This window comes from Corella eumyota, chromosome 4 (genome assembly GCF_963082875.1).
Source record: "Corella eumyota chromosome 4, kaCorEumy4.1, whole genome shotgun sequence".
Lineage (NCBI taxonomy): Eukaryota > Metazoa > Chordata > Ascidiacea > Phlebobranchia > Corellidae > Corella > Corella eumyota.
Genome location: NC_137493.1, coordinates 17,647,057 through 17,662,761, shown reverse-complemented (window position 1 = coordinate 17,662,761; position 15,705 = coordinate 17,647,057). Strand labels below are relative to the sequence as shown.

Sequence of the window (15,705 nt, the reverse complement as noted above, 5' to 3'; positions counted from 1 at the left end):
TACATATTTAAGTCTAATGCTAATTTTTACGTATTTCAAATTGCACTAATTGAAGAACTGTTTACAATACAAAAAATAAGGAAGAAAAAAATGTTTCCGGCCGGGCTCGAACCGGCGACCTTTCGCGTGTTAGGCGAACGTGATAACCACTACACTACGGAAACCGACGACAACCGATTGCTAAATCAGCGCCGTATTCCTAGTACACGACGTAACAGGGGTTACTAAAAACACTAAAAGTGAATACCGATAATCTGTAACTTAACTAAAAACCAATTACTTTTTTATTTAGTTTATTGTATTGTAAAAGCTAATACTTGTTACACTTATTAATATAAAAACAAAATATACAAAATGAAGACAGTTATTTAACTAAAACTTTTTGGTCAATTTGGTTTTAACAAAACAATTAAGATTTTTAATTACAACAAAACATTTAAATTAAGTGCAAATTATTCCTTCTTAAGAGTGCTGTAAATATATGCTGGTGAAGTCAAAAATATTGGATGGAAACAGTGGAAATTTAATAAAATACAAATATATGCAATTCTATTCTTTAACAAACATTGAAAAAATTACAAAACAATTTTGCAAAACGGAAGATCTTAATCTATTTACAAATTACAAATAAATTACCCAAACGTTGTTAAACAATCTACAACATGTTTATTGACAAAACTATATTTTTATATAGATTTTTATTTAAAGCTCTTAATGCAAAAACCTATAATCCGACCAAGCGTTGTTTAAAATCAAAGATTAAAATATCTTTAATTACGTTTTTATTAACAAAAATAAAAGTAAAATATTATATAATCAATAGCGATAAAAATGTTGTTAGTCTGCAATGTTCCAATAAAAAATCAGTTACCCCAACTCCCTTTAAACCTGCCCACCCTACCAAATCACATAACCCCCATCTGAACCCCCTGAAAAGAAGTTATCGGGGCGTTGGGTCAAAACAACATTGTTACCCTGTGCTGCTGCAATTTGTCCTGCATTTGGCATTATTCCGGGAGGTGGCGGCTGTGAAAGAAAAACAATTGAGTTTAGTTTTAAATTAACAAAATATTTTATAAACTTGAGATAAAATTTTAAACTCACTGGAATAGTAGGAGCAGTGTTTCCATCAAATCTTGCACCTGCATCAAATCCATTGTTAACAACAACAGTTTGAGGTTGTCTGTATTGTTGTTGGAAACCCTGACAACAATTAGAAAAATATTTCGTCAATAGAGTAAATAGCATTACAAAAAAAAGTTGAAATTGGTTCTAGAAATCTGGAAAAAATAATGCTGATTTAAACCTGCGGTGGGGGAGGTTGCCCGTATTGTTGGGGTTGATATTGTTGTTGTGGGAATTGTTGTTGCGGTGGAGCTATTTGTTGATACGGTGGTGGTGCCCCTGGTGGTGGATTTTGTTGGTAACCTGGCAAAGAATAAAAACATTAAGTTTTACTAATCGATATCATTCATATAATCAACATTAATGTTGTAACTTTAATTTAAACAAGGGTTGTAACCTGATTGTGCAGGTTGACCAGCAGTGGGGTAAGAACCTGTTGGGTAACTGGGTCCCGCTGTGGGGTAACCTTTACCCGACTTCTCAGATTTTTCTGTGAAAAATGAAAATTTGTTTAAAAAACAGAAGATTTAACAATGTTTCATTAGGTTGGTTTTGCATGACTACTTTTACTTTAAAATACTTGTTATAACGATTAATGTTGATTGAAATTAAAAGCTATTTGTCAATTGTAAATCAAATTTTTAAAATTATTTATATCAGATATGTTCATTGCTTAGTGTTTTAAGAAGAATAAAATTCGATTTAACTAATCAGCAGATCAGACTTGAAACAGATTAACTAATCAAAGAATGACACAGTGAATTTAATCAGATCTAAGGTTCAATTAATGTTTTATACATTGGCCATATTTAGTTACAACCCATATTTAGTAGTTAGAACCGGCAGCATGGTGTAGTGGCAAAAACACATGCTACACCACTATGAGGTCATGGGTTCAATCCCCACTGCTATCATTCTGTTGAACTACTGCTAAGCCAACACTTAATCAGCAGTATAATTATCGGGCAATTACAATCTATATAATTTCCCAAACTGGCAAAGGGAACTTGAGACTGAGTCGGGGTAACAGTTGTTACTCTATGTTTAAGTCACGCATTTAACTTTCCCACATCGAGGATAAAGAAATATACAAAAAAAAACTTTACTTTAAGCAGTATACTTAAAATGTTTTCATATTAGATAAAAAAAGTATACCCAGCTGCCCAGACACTTTTATTACAAAAAATCTAATAATTTACCATTTTTATCGTCCTTCTTTTTGTTGCTTCCAAAAAACGGCATTGTAAAAAACTTTGACAATTTAAGTTAAACTAAACGTTAATATCACTAAAAACAAATATAAATATTAAATAAAACATCACAAAAAACTAGAAATCAAACCTTTGAACTGCCTTAAACAAGATTTTACATTTATTTATATTCCACAAAAAGTTATTCGATTCCAATTTATTGTTCTATAACAATACGCAGCAGCTTAGTATGTTTACATTGTGACGTCACATCACATGACTTTATGACGAACAATAATGTGACTGATGTATCACATTCTGTTATCCACCTCCGCATATCACGAGTACCTACTTCGCGGAAAGAACTCGTAACATAAATAATTACATCGACAATACAAAAAAGTATATTTATTAGAATTAATATTTTAACTATTATTATATATTATAAACTAATTTAACTCTTTCTATTGAAACCTTTAACATTTAAATAGTTTAAACTTTATTTCAAATACTTTATAAAAACTAACAAAACCTTTAAAAGTACCTTTTATAATTACTAACTAAAGCAATAAGTTAAAAATATAATCATTTTACAATTTAAACTTAACACAATATTAACCAATATCTGAGATAAACTAAATATAAAACTATACAAAAAATCATTTCAGCAAAACAATAACTAAGTTAAAAATAAAATTGCACTTACAGTACAAAAACAAAATAGTACTGAGAATAACTTAAGCCAATATTTAGTACAAATATTAAGGTTGCAGGTACACCACAATGTTACTTATACAACTTGCATAAATAATTAGGGAACTTAATTGCAATAGGCACAATTGTAAATCATGGAAATTAAAACTTAAATACTATAGCAAGGTTAAATACAAGTTGTAAATTAACACCAAAAATAGATAAAGTTAACAAAGTTAAAAAAAGGATTTCAACTGATACCACATTAACTATAATATAGCAAATAGTAAATTTACATCATTACAATACACTATAACTACAAACTATAAAAACACAAGTTTGCTCTAACAGAATTATAATAGATACAATATAACCACTTCCTGCAATATAAGTATAAGACTGTCACACACATTGTTTAATTTAGTTCCAAACTAAATTATGTCTGTTTAAATATACAAAAAAGTAAAATACAAAATCATTAAACTAACACAGCAATTAAATTGCACTTAAAATAAAAATCACAAAACTACAAAGATATATCTTTCATACATAATTAACAAGACAGTAACCAAATCATCGAATTTTGTTTCATATCAGTATACACTTAAATATTTCTGTTTTCCCATAACGAGCACACTATAAAGTTTTAAACCTTACAGTTAAAGCATAGAAAGGTGAAGCAAGTAGTAACGGTCACCAATTGTGTTGGTTCTCTAAACATAATTTTCACCAATCCTCAGTATCCCAACCCATTTCAACAACCTAGAAAAAAGTAAAATTTTAGAAGTAGTATAAAGGTTAATAACATACCAATATCAGAATACTAAAAATATTTTTAGATTTTTTAAAATCATGTAAAAGCAAGCATACCCAAAAATAAATACTACCAATATTTCTTAAAATCTTACCCCGTGGTCATCAATAGCATGGAAGGCGGCACTCACAGAACTTCCCTGACCGCTATCCACCGACCTTACCTCAGTAGGATCTTCATTATTCGAGGAATTCTTCGTCACAAACTCAGTGTTTAACTCCTGTGGGAGGGCGTTGTTATGCAGAGGTTTTAAAACTATCTCAGGTTTTATTCCGTTTTGTGTTGAAGTGATTATTGGAGCCATGTCAGCAAAAAAATCAGGCTCAAAATTCTGTTGCTTCTCAGGTTTTACCTTGACTTTTATTTCAAACTCCTGACCTAATTTATTAGGTCCATTATGTTGATTGTGTTCCAGTTGCTTGAAATCCTTTTTGTTTAACATTTTGGGTTCTTTTGAAGTTTTTAGTGTTTTTGGATGTTCTTTTAAAAATGATGTTGAATCATTTAATGAATTGTTTTTCTGAGATTCAGTGTTTTTCGAGTTTAAATTCTTAAGTTCATGCATAGGGTTTGAATTATTGGTTTCATTCTGTTGTGAAACTTCATAAGGATCAACTTCTTCTTCGTTTAAAGAAGAAGAAACATCTTCTGGATTCTCATCCACTTTAGTTTCGCTCCCTGAGAGGTTCAAGTCCTCCGGATAAAGATTTGAATTGGATCCGAAATTCCTCTCGTTGTAGTTCCATGATTCCACACTTGAGTCATCATCGCTGCTCGCCCATGTTTCAACCTCCGGAGCAGGAGTCATGACTGGTTTGTTGACAGAATTTTTTGATGATTTTGAAGTACATGGAGCAGGGTCAAGTTTTATCTAAAAATAATTTTTTGTTATTAGTGATTTTCAATAAACACAAAAACTTAATAAAAGTTTACAAATTAATTAGCAAAGTAAGACATCATTAAATTCCAAACTTAACACAAAAATTGTTTCGTTTCATAGTTACTTACTACATTAGTTTTTTTAAATTCTTTTGAAAATTCTCTTTGTTTCCTGGTCAAATTATGAAGGAAATGATTTTCTTTGGGAGGAGTTTTGGGTTGTCTTTTCTTGGCTAATTCCAATAAAGTTTGTTTCTTTGGTTTATCCTCAACTTGGTTGGTTTTGGGGAGAGATTTCCTCTTAATTTTTTGAACAATCTTTGTTGCAATTGCACTTGTGGCATTTAAGGCTTGGCCATCAAACTAAATAAAAATAAATTAAAATAAATATTCACACAGCAGAAATATATGACAAAACTGCTACAAAAATAAAAGTTTTCTTAGAAAAATGGTAACATTTTACATCAACACACAAGGTTTTAGGTTTAATTCCGACTGTTTCCATGTTAAAAGCATTACTCACTACTGCCAAATGCAATAAAAAAATAATATCAACATAAAACAAAATAGACAAATTGGAGCTGATTCTAAAATTGGTCTGTTTTCATATAAATTCTGTGGTGTGAATTTATAAAGTTAAACATTGACATAATTTAACATATGTCACTGTAAAGGTTAAGTGGTTGACCTAACTTACCTTAGGCACTCCAAGTGAAAATACTTTCTCTCTCTCCCCTCCAACAATTAAATCCCCGCCAACAATTGGAACAGAATCTGCCAAAGCATGAAGACTGCACTGAACAATCTGGTTGTTTAAATCAGTCAGCCCAAGCAAGATCTAAATTAAAATATAATTAAAAAAAATAATTAAAAAAAAAACGAAATCAACAGCACAGTTTAATGGTTGGGACACTTGGCTTAACTACATGAGGCCATGGGTTTGATCCCCAATGCTTTCACAGAGTAGTGCTTTTAAATTAGGCGATAAAATTGCAAATTTCTGTTAAGCCAAAACCTATTGTCAATAATATTCCAAACTGGCCAAGTCAACTTGAGACTGGATTGTGGTATCACCTCTTACTCCATGTTTAGGTTGAGTTTGGCCCTTCTACATCAAGAATAAAACCTGCACAAGATAAATACAAATTATCAAATTTTTAAACCCACCTCAGGTAGTACAACTTGATCCAGCACCGATCTCTCGAACAAATGAACATATTTGTGAAAATTGTTCATCAGCACAACCCTAACATGAATTAACCTCGAGTTAAACAACTCAGCTATACATGGGATAACATGAAGGGCAAATACTTCTTCTGGTAAAATGCCTGAAAATCAAATTTTGTAAATTTAAAAATAAATAAAATTTTGAGAAACTTATGTAAGAAAATCTTAGAACCAATGAAACAAATTAACCTCATATTCAATATAGAATAATAACACTTTAACTTATACAGCCGGCAGCGTGGTGTAGTGGTAAGAACACTTGCTACACCACATAAGGTTCGTGGGTTTAATCCCTACTGCTGTAGCGCTTTTAAGTAAGGCGCTATAAACAGTATGAACTTCTGCTAAGCCAATACTTAATCAGCAGCATAATTACAGGGCAATTACAATCTATAACATCCCAAACTGCCACAGCCAACTTGAGACTGGGTCGGAGTAACTGATGTTACTCTATGTTTAGTTTTTTTTGACCTTCCTATTTGACATTCCCACATCGAGGATAAATTTATATACAAAAAAAACTAAACTGTGACAAACTTAACTTAAACTCTAGTTACAAAACCTACCATCATTATGGTCAGTGTTAGCTGGAGTAAGAATATGGTTGATAACGAAGTCCACAGCTGCTTGTTCAGCTAATATAATAGGAGTTAAAAGAAGAGGAATAATTCTTCTTCCAACAACGTCGGCAAATATGTGGAATTCATCAATCTTCTGTAGCAAGGTTCTAAAAATTTATAGTTGAACAAAAAAATGAATAAATGGCATATCACTAAAATGCCATTACTAAAACCCTAAAAAATATTCAATTCTCGAAAATTTTGACCTAAATTTTGGTGAAATGTTTTTTTTCGAAATTTTGGTTTCAACGATATGACCATTTAAAAATAGAAAGATATACTGTTTATAAACAAATACCAAACAGAGATTTTCTGTTTATAAACAAATACCAAACAGAGATTTGCTGTTTATAAACAAATACCAAACAGAGATTTGCTGTTTATAAACAAATACCAAACAGAGATATACTGTTTATAAACAAATACCAAACAGAGATTTGCTGTTTATAAACAAATACCAAACAGAGATTTGCTGTTTATAAACAAATACCAAACAGAGATTTGCTGTTTATAAACAAATACCAAACAGAGATTTGCTGTTTATAAACAAATACCAAACAGAGATTTGTTTTTAAAACAATTTATTTAAATATTTGTCGGACTTATTTTAGCATCAATAAAAGCAAATATTTACTACACTTTCATATTTACCTAAAAAACTGATCTTTTTCCAGTTTAGTTTGAAGAGTAACAGATTGAAGAAAGTGAACGATGTGAATATAACAAGATTTAAAGATTGGCATGGAAACTATTTCAGTAAAGTTTGGTCGATTTTCATAATCTTCCCTCAGTATGTCCAACATGATTTCAGTCAGGTTTTCCTAAAATTACAATTAATATTTAGCTTAAAATAAAACAAGAATTTTTTTGTTTCCATAATTTGTGATTTTCATTTTGTTCTCTCATTGTTTTAAGTAACATAAAAATAAACATAAATTGACCAATGACATGATGTAGTGGTCAGAATACTTGAATTCACTACTTGAGATGCTCTAGGTTTGATTCCCACTGGTTTAAGCAGCAGCACATTTAAGCAAGATGCTATAAACGATATAAATTTAAAATAAGCTTTAAACAATATTATCAACAATATCCAACACTGCCCTTTTCATGACTGGGCCAAGGTGATTAGAGGACCCTATTTTTATGTCGTTAAGTCAACTTTTGGACAAAAAAGATTGCAAAAAAAAATATAAACTAATTTATTTAAATTATATATACAATTCAAACCTGCATAATTTGTTTGTTTATTTAAAAGTTTTTTGTTTTTTTACCTCAGAGATTTGTGTTGAGAATCGAATTTGTTCAAAAAAGTTTTTCAAAAGAATTCCAAAAGCAAAAACATCGCGACAATGACTTTGCTCCTTCTTCAAAGGAAGATTTACTTTGTTAGAGGTCTGCAATGAAATAAATATCAACTATTTATATCTTAACAAAAACATAGTTTCTTTAGGTTTTTACACACCAGTGACAATTTCGATACAAAATGACATTTAATGACATAAAACAGTTGCCAAAAATATTGCAAAACCAAATTTGTTTATCCTGGCATAAAGTAGAAAAACAATAAAATGCGTTTATTTATTTTATGACTTACCTGCTCCTCTGGTGGACAAATGTTTTCATAATTTCCGTTCAACTTCAACAGGTCTTCGTTGACGTTTTTATATTTACAAGCATACTCAAAACCCCCCAACTTCCAAACACCGTGTTTGTTTACAAACATGTTTTGTAAGCAAATATTATTGTGCGTAACATGGGCCTATAATACACATAACAAGAATAAATAACAGAACATAAATAAAATGGTGGTACTGATGCTATATTGCATTATTTACTGATGCTATATTGCATTATTTACACTAAGCTGTCTAGTTAACAAAAAGGGAAAGAGCAAGGATTGCTATGTATTTAATTAATTTAAAAGTTTTATTTCTTAATATTTGTATGTTGGCTTTTGAAATAATTGAGGTTTTGACATTTAAGCATCCAATTCTAATTTACAGTTTGTCCCAAAATTGCAAAATAAGCACATATTTTAAAGTTTTAATAAAAATATAACTAAATTTAAACAAAACAGAACCTTCTCATGGATAAACTGCAGAGCAAGAGCAATATCATGAAGTCCGCTACAAATCTCGTTAGCATCCATATTCTGAATCACTGAACACACTGGTGTAACATGCTCAGTTATTAGGTGGATCTCACTGTCCATCATCACACATCCAATAAAGTGGACGATGTTCGGGTGTCTCAGAAGTTTCAATTGCTAAAATAAATAATAGAGTTTAGGGATCTCATGTTTAAGATAAGACACATAGCAAAAAAAAGATTGTCACTAAATGTTACCAACTGTTAGGGGAACTTATTAAACAAAACTTTGTTAAAAAAACTTAACCTAAACTACACTTAAGACTGTAGACGTTTTTTGTAGTCCATACTAGAGTCAACCTAACATTATGTCAGAGTAACAAATGCTATCTATGTTTGGGTCAAAAAGTCAACCTTCCCACAACTGCACAAAGAGGATAAAGATAACCGATAAAATATCGCATAGCATAAATAAAACTTAAGGTTTTTAAGACAAAAAATAATCTGAATTACCTGTGAGCATTTCTCCAACAAACTCTCCTCGCCCTTTTTCCTCCCCTCAGTTAAAATATTAACTTTCTTTTCATTCCCCAGTATCCCAGGTCTCACGATAATATCATTAAACTTATCAGGTTCTGGTTGAACTTTGCTTTTATACGGGTTCTTAAACGTACAATCTGCCAACAATTCTTCATCGTTCGACCCATAATACCAACCCCACGCAGCACTAAGCATTTTTTAATCAAAATTCAAGATTTTTTCCACGTTTCTACCCAAAATCAAAATAATGTGACGTCACGGATATGACACTCCAGTGTTGCCAAACTCTATTGTTTTTGTTGTTTATCCTCATTATAAAACTTTGTTCAATTAAACAACCAAATAGTTTTTTTTTTGTTTATATTTTTATCCTCGATGTGGGAAAGTCGAATGCGCGACTTAAACATAGAGTAACATCAGTTACTCCGACCCAGTCTCGAGTTGCCTGATTGAGATATTATAGATTATAATTGCCCGATAATTATACTGCTGATCAAGTGCTGGCTCAGCAGGAGTTCACACCGTTTATACCGCCTTATTCAAGGGCGCTACAGCATGAGATCAGTGGGGATTGAACCCACGACCTCATGTGTGGTATAGTAAGAGTTCTTACCACTACACCACGCTGCCGGTTAAATTTATTGTTTATCCTTATTTTCAAATCTCGTAAAAAAAGCTTAATAGAAAAATCACAAATAATATAGCTCCGCTTGATCGTTATTTGCGACCACATTACAACATATCATGTAATATTTCTCTTACCGTAGGACCGTATATTACTACCTTATTTACTAAACAATCTCCAACCAAATAATAAAAAAGGTAAAATGAAAATACTTTATTAATTCAAAAAAAAACACAATTAGAAAACAAAAAACGTTGAAGTAATTACAAACACAAAAAGGTCAATCATGCTGTACATCTCTATTCCCCCACACTTCACCAAAATATTCCAATAAAATCAATATTGCTCGTTTCCATATAACTTTACACTGTTAAAATATAATTAACAATTTAAGAAGTTTTAGCCTGGTAACATCTGAAGGTGTTGATAATTACTAATCAGTTTGTTTGTTGAAAGTACCCAAGGTCAGTTAGGCAGACTGTAACATGTTGTTTAAATTTAACAACAAAATCACTAGTCTTCCATATTGACATGGATTATAAATTGTCAAAATTAAGAATAACCAGAAGTTAAAGCTAAATCAAAGACTAAAACAAAAAAAATTAAACTGCTTAAGGATGGATGTTTAAGAGTACAGCTCAAAGCTAGGTTAAACTCGGGTAAAGAAAAATAAACCTTTTCTGAAGTAAATATTGAGCATTCTGAGTTTGCTCGGGAGTTCCTGTAATTGTTATCACCCGATCTTCCTTTCCAGGGTCATCGATCGTTATCATTGCCCCACTATCCTGTTATGGAAACCAATGTTTAAGTTATCTTTACAGGCTTTAATAACAATGAAGTCTAATAAATGAATATAAGATAAAACTAAACTAGTTTAAACTTAATTATGTAAGATTACTTGTCTAATTTGTCGAATCCTAACTCCTCCCTTTCCAATAATTGAACCAACCAAAGCAGTGGGGATCGTTACCTTAAAAAATATTAAAAGGTAAAGGGGATTATGGTTTCTACTTATGATAATAAATTCCAATTCTGTAATAATTTAAGATAGAAATAAGATAATAATGATTTCATTTATGTTAAATTCAATTCATTTGTAAATTTAAAAATAATATAATTTTTTTTTTTATACCTGTGTAACTTCATCTGCTTTATCATCATTAAATTCCTAAAAAGAAAAACTTTCAGCCTTAGATATATTTGTAAAAGTTTTTACAAATGTGATTTACACCAAAAGTTAATTTTTAAACAACTTACCTCGTTATATTGTTGGTTAAAGTTGTCCTGGTAGTGGTTGTCAAACATATTCTCCTGGTAACCATAGTTACCACGACCTTGATTGTTATAATTTCCTCCTTGGTTGTAATTTCTGGAATAAAAGTAAAAAATAAACACAAATTTAATACAGCATTAAATATTAAGTTAAGATCTGTTAAAATTTATTTATTAAGCTTTAAATCTTATAAAAAATCACAACAATAACTTATGTTATTCCAAACTAAGAGTTTACCATTTTTGGTGCCATTTTATAATTGCAAATTTATTCTATATTATTCTAATATATTATGACCTTCACAAAGAATAACTATATCAGAGATTTTTTAGTTTACGATCTTAATTTTACAAATCATTTTTTAGACTTACTTTAACACAATCTACTCATAACTGCTGCTGCCCTCCCCCATTTTAAAGCTTTTATTCACTTTTAGAACATTTTAAAATAAGGCCATAGATAAATATCTTCCAATTATTGTAAAACACGAGGTCCCACTAAAGCACCAACAAAAGATGAAAAGAACTTATATTTTTACCCCATTAAATATTCATATCAAACGCTTTTCACTTTAAAGGCTTTTTGTTCATCATAAAAATGACTTATTAATATTAAATTTGCACCTGCTAGAGGGTGTTAAATTATTTAAAAGAACCCAACAGCAGTTTTAGGTAATCATTTTTTTTTGTCAATTTAACAAAAAAATTCTCTTTATAAATTGTAATTTTATTGTTGTAAATAATCAATACAAATATTTGTTTAAAATGAATGGGGTTTAGTGATATTAAATAACCTATTTAAACAATAATTTGGTATTAAATCCTTTAATTTTTGTGTTATTTGATATTATTTAACCTTTTATTTACAGGCAGCATCTGGCAAAATTTAAAAGACCAAAATGTTACAAAAATAATTTTTTTAATAAAGTTTTGAAATTTAAATTAAAAAGTGCTTACTATGACATCATACTTTTAAATAATTAATAGAAGAACGCAAGTCCTTTCAACACAGCATTTGACTTATGTTCAAAACTTTTTAATTAAAAACAGAAACATGAAAAACAACAAATTAATAACAACAACATAACTTGCACTTATTCCTACATGCTAAAGTTAAGACCTAAAAAAATATTATAATCAGTTACTTTCATACCTTCCACCTTGGTTGTTGTTCCTTCTATCTCTAAAGTTTCCACCTATAAAAGTTAATTGTTATTTAATATAGGTTTATTAATACAGAGTTTTGATATCCTCCATCATGGGTTCAATCCCCACTGATCTTATACTGTAGCAACCTTGAGTAAGGTGTTATAAACGGTACGGACTCCTGCTGAGCCAGCACTTAATCAGCAGCATAATTATCGGGAAATTATAATCTATAATATCCCAAACTGCCACAGGCAACTTGAGACTGGGTCGGAGTAACTGATGTTACTCTATGTTTAGGTCGCATATTCGACTTCCCACATCGAGGATAAAGATAAATACAAAAAACAAATCATTAAACAAGCTGATAATTTCTTATATATATTATAAATAAAATGATTATTTTTACCTCCGCTGTTGTTTCTTTGATTAAATCTGTCCCCTCCTAAAATATCAAAATATAAATTTTAAAAATAAATAAATAAAAACAGGTCATAAACTAGGAGTAAGAACACTAGATTTTCTATGTGAGGTCCTAAGTTTAATTCCCAATGCTTCTATGTGGCCTTCAGTAGTGAGCTATAAAAGCTAAAAAATCCAGCCTATCCAAAACTAATAGTCAGAGCAACTCAAGACTGGCTCGGGGTGACAAAAGTTTCTCTATGTTTAGACCATTAGTTAACTAACTGAATAAAAATGCATAAAAAACACAAATATTTAAAAAACTTCACAAACTTGAATGGTTCATAGAAAAATTAAAAAAAACATTTCACCCCGATTAAAGTTCCTGTTCCTTCCCTCATCATTTCTGGAGTCGAAGCGGTTATATCCCCCATAATCATAAGAATCATCCCACATATTGGGGTCATAATTGTTCATGAAACCTTTTGGAGGAGCCTGTCATAATTAAGGGTGGTTATAATCTGATTTAAGTGGAGTCTAAGTATTATATAACTTTAGTCTGTTAATTGTGTTTTTTATCCTCGATGTGGGAAAGCTAATTTCATGACCTAAACATAGAGTAGCATAAGTAACCCTGACCTGGTCTTAAGTTGATTTTGCCAAATTAGAAGATGATTAATTATAATTGCCCGATAATTAATGTGTTAATTAATTTTCGACCCAGCAAAAATGATATCCAGAACCCCTGGTAGTAAAGCCGTTTTAAATACAATTGTTTGTGCCTCAAGTAAAAGCAACTAGAATTTAAACCAAGACCCCACTACAACTTTTTGTTAAACTTACATGTTGCAGCATCTCCAAAATACAACCCACAGCTTTCACAATAGTGCTCTGCTTTCCCTTCACAAAACAAATTCGATCGGTCGACTCGGGACAGCAATTTTGGTTCACTTTAATAACAGCTCCTGTATCCTAAATGTTTATATTTTGTAAAGTTATTTTTTGTAGCTTTTTCTATTAGCCAACACTCGAAGATAATGTGTCCACAACTGACCTCTCTCAATTCTTTAATTCTCTTTCCCCCCAGTCCAATAATTGTCCCAGCTTGTGATTTATGGACGAGCATTCGAACTTGCCCGTAATCATTATCATGATGCATTCTCTATAACAACAGTAAGAGATAACAAAGTTAACACAATTATTGGGTATATTGTTTTTAATAATAATTATGTCTTGAGCCCTTTTTTTAAATTTCTATTAGTAAGATATTAAAATTAAAAAGGAATTTAAGAGCACATCTAGGCATAGAAATATGATGTTTAACAATAGGTTACCTCATTTAGAGCTTCAATAACTCTTCCAGTTAAGTTTGCAGCATCTTCAATAGTCCTCGTTGTAGCTGTTACAATCCTGCATTAAAGTTGGTTAAAAATAAACGTTAGTTCACGAAAAAAAAAGATAAAAATTTAAACTTTTGTTCACTTTTAAAACCTACCTTTCTACCCCATCACTGTCAGGGACTTGAACATTGGCATTAAACTAGTTTAATTATTAGCAAATATATAGGAGATAAATGTTACGTATATTGGACGTAGTAGGAAGGTTTGGCCGGGAGAGAGTTTGGATTTTTTTGGATTCAAATTTTGGATGTGGATTTGAAATTTGGAGGAGCGGCAGATAAAAAGTAAAAAACAAAATTGGTTAGTTCAAAGGTGATAACCGCCGTTTACAACTTACTAAAAGGTTGGGTGCAGTGGGAATCAAACCCAAGATAGCACGAAGCAATTTTAAACACCAACTAACTGCAGCTTACTAACAACCAACTGTTTTCAGGTTTAACTTACCTGTTTTCTCAATTCCCTGATATTTGTTCCTCCTTTGCCGATAATTGCTCCTGCAGTCTGTGTAAAAATAAATAAAAATGCCCAGTTTATAAATAGCAAATATTATCACTAAATCTCATTTAAACAAATCTAAGAATAATATATTTTTGTAATATCTCCTAAAATTGTAATTTTTATAATTAAATGTCAGCCTAAGAGTGCTAGGATTTTAAAGTTAAGACCAAAAATCTTTTTAAACCAATTTAATTCAAAAAGAGTTTCTTACATTAAGTGGAATAAGAAGTCGAAGAGTAATCTTGTCCCTCCCATCGCTATGGTAACTCCTAAACCTCTTGTTTCCTCCTTCTTTGTAATCCCCATCCTGATCTTCCTTGTCCAGTGATCTCTTGGAGGAAGCTGCAAAATAAATTATAGTTTAACGTTTTGCTTTCTACTTGATGTTTTGATGCAGGACTATGTTGATGTTATTAGGTTTTATATTTTTAATATTATAGTTTATATTTTAGCGATAAATTTTTGTTTTGTTTTTATTTATCCTCAATGCGGAAAAGATGCCCTTAGAACCCAAACATGGAGTTAGTTAAAGATCTACTAAAACAAGTGTTAACATGTCGCTATGTTCCCGTTATCCATACTGCAGAACTTAAATTTCCTACGCCAGAGAAAATTTATATAATTTTTCGCCAAGTTAAACATTTTTTTTGGCCATAACTTTTAAATTTTAATAAAATTTACGCCATTTTTTGAGTAATTTACGCCGAATATCCGACAAAACCCAGAGGTTTACAGTCAGGCCAATCTTGATAAGTACATAGTAGTTACATGACAGGTAAGCATATGACATAAACCATGGTAAGATAAGTTATCAGAAGTTTTGACCTTTAAGAGACTTAGCCAGTTTATCAGTTTATTGTGTGATTGTACTTACAAACACTTGCTTAAATAAATAAATTAACACAATACCAATGACTGAATAGAAATCAATATATAAACATTTTTACAAAGTGCCAAGTAGGCACAATTAATAATTAAAATCCAAGGTCTGTTTATTATAAACAAAGTCTTTTAAAATTTACCGCTTGTTTCTGCTTCAGACATTTCCAAACTTGAATAATTAACAAATTAATCCAAAAATAATCAAATTTTCTTCTAGTTTGTGTCTACAACGTTTAAATCTTGTAGAAATTGCGAATTGCAGTAAACTTAAAAATAATTTATTTGTTTTGATATTTTACAA

General features: G+C 30.7%; 3 protein-coding genes and 1 non-coding gene across 5 annotated transcripts; all 4 read right to left on the bottom strand.

The window, feature by feature from the left end:
* Positions 1-91: 91 nt before the first annotated feature.
* On the bottom strand, positions 92-164 carry Trnav-aac (transfer RNA valine (anticodon AAC)). Its single transcript has one exon. It is a non-coding gene; the product is annotated as a tRNA-Val (tRNA).
* Positions 165-287: 123 nt separating this feature from the next.
* On the bottom strand, positions 288-2,484 carry LOC145750243 (uncharacterized). Of its 2 annotated transcripts, none has more exons than XM_082566229.1 (5): positions 2,325-2,484; positions 1,523-1,615; positions 1,307-1,428; positions 1,105-1,203; positions 288-1,026 (listed from the first exon to the last, which is right to left on the bottom strand). In XM_082566229.1, exons 1-5 carry the CDS (start codon positions 2,365-2,367, stop codon positions 898-900), a joined length of 486 nt encoding a protein of 161 aa, XP_082422355.1. In that variant the 5' UTR covers positions 2,368-2,484; the 3' UTR covers positions 288-897. The 2 variants fall into 2 exon arrangements, with proteins under 2 accessions (XP_082422355.1, XP_082422356.1); XM_082566230.1 differs by having other exon boundaries at positions 1,523-1,591; positions 2,325-2,472.
* Positions 2,485-2,855: 371 nt separating this feature from the next.
* On the bottom strand, positions 2,856-9,403 carry LOC145750295 (uncharacterized). The gene is made up of 11 exons (XM_082566292.1): positions 9,153-9,403; positions 8,632-8,817; positions 8,146-8,310; positions 7,823-7,945; positions 7,200-7,369; positions 6,495-6,655; positions 5,869-6,029; positions 5,399-5,539; positions 4,831-5,064; positions 3,917-4,693; positions 2,856-3,770 (listed from the first exon to the last, which is right to left on the bottom strand). The coding sequence occupies exons 1-11, from the start codon at positions 9,372-9,374 to the stop codon at positions 3,735-3,737; spliced, it is 2,376 nt and encodes a 791-aa protein (XP_082422418.1). The 5' UTR covers positions 9,375-9,403; the 3' UTR covers positions 2,856-3,734.
* Positions 9,404-10,063: 660 nt separating this feature from the next.
* Positions 10,064-15,683, bottom strand: LOC145750472 (heterogeneous nuclear ribonucleoprotein K-like). The gene is made up of 15 exons (XM_082566513.1): positions 15,545-15,683; positions 14,734-14,864; positions 14,469-14,525; positions 14,120-14,163; positions 13,959-14,034; positions 13,679-13,786; positions 13,468-13,596; positions 12,996-13,119; positions 12,632-12,667; positions 12,230-12,272; positions 11,062-11,173; positions 10,937-10,972; positions 10,703-10,774; positions 10,480-10,589; positions 10,064-10,171 (listed from the first exon to the last, which is right to left on the bottom strand). Exons 1-15 carry the CDS (start codon positions 15,564-15,566, stop codon positions 10,141-10,143), a joined length of 1,131 nt encoding a protein of 376 aa, XP_082422639.1. The 5' UTR covers positions 15,567-15,683; the 3' UTR covers positions 10,064-10,140.
* Between the last annotated feature and the right edge of the window lie 22 nt (positions 15,684-15,705).

Bases quoted from the DNA above. Each gene is read 5' to 3' on its own strand.
- LOC145750243 (XM_082566229.1), bottom strand. From the start codon at position 2,367: ATGCCGTTTTTTGGAAGCAACAAAAAGAAGGACGATAAAAATG. The intron at 1,616-2,324 runs GTAAATTATTAG...CATTTTTCACAG, and splicing joins AAAGAAGGACGATAAAAATG to AAAAATCTGAGAAGTCGGGT. The intron at 1,429-1,522 runs GTTACAACCCTT...ATTCTTTGCCAG, and splicing joins TGGTCAACCTGCACAATCAG to GTTACCAACAAAATCCACCA.
- LOC145750295 (XM_082566292.1), bottom strand. From the start codon at position 9,374: ATGCTTAGTGCTGCGTGGGGTTGGTATTATGGGTCGAACGATGAAGAA. The intron at 8,818-9,152 runs GTAATTCAGATT...TATTTATTTTAG, and splicing joins TGTTGGAGAAATGCTCACAG to CAATTGAAACTTCTGAGACA. The intron at 8,311-8,631 runs GTTCTGTTTTGT...TGTGTATTATAG, and splicing joins TGCAGTTTATCCATGAGAAG to GCCCATGTTACGCACAATAA.
- LOC145750472 (XM_082566513.1), bottom strand. From the start codon at position 15,566: ATGTCTGAAGCAGAAACAAGCG. The intron at 12,273-12,631 runs GTAAAAATAATC...TAACTTTTATAG, and splicing joins TCAAAGAAACAACAGCGGAG to GTGGAAACTTTAGAGATAGA. The intron at 10,775-10,936 runs GTATAAAAAAAA...ATATTTTTTAAG, and splicing joins AAGCAGATGAAGTTACACAG to GTAACGATCCCCACTGCTTT.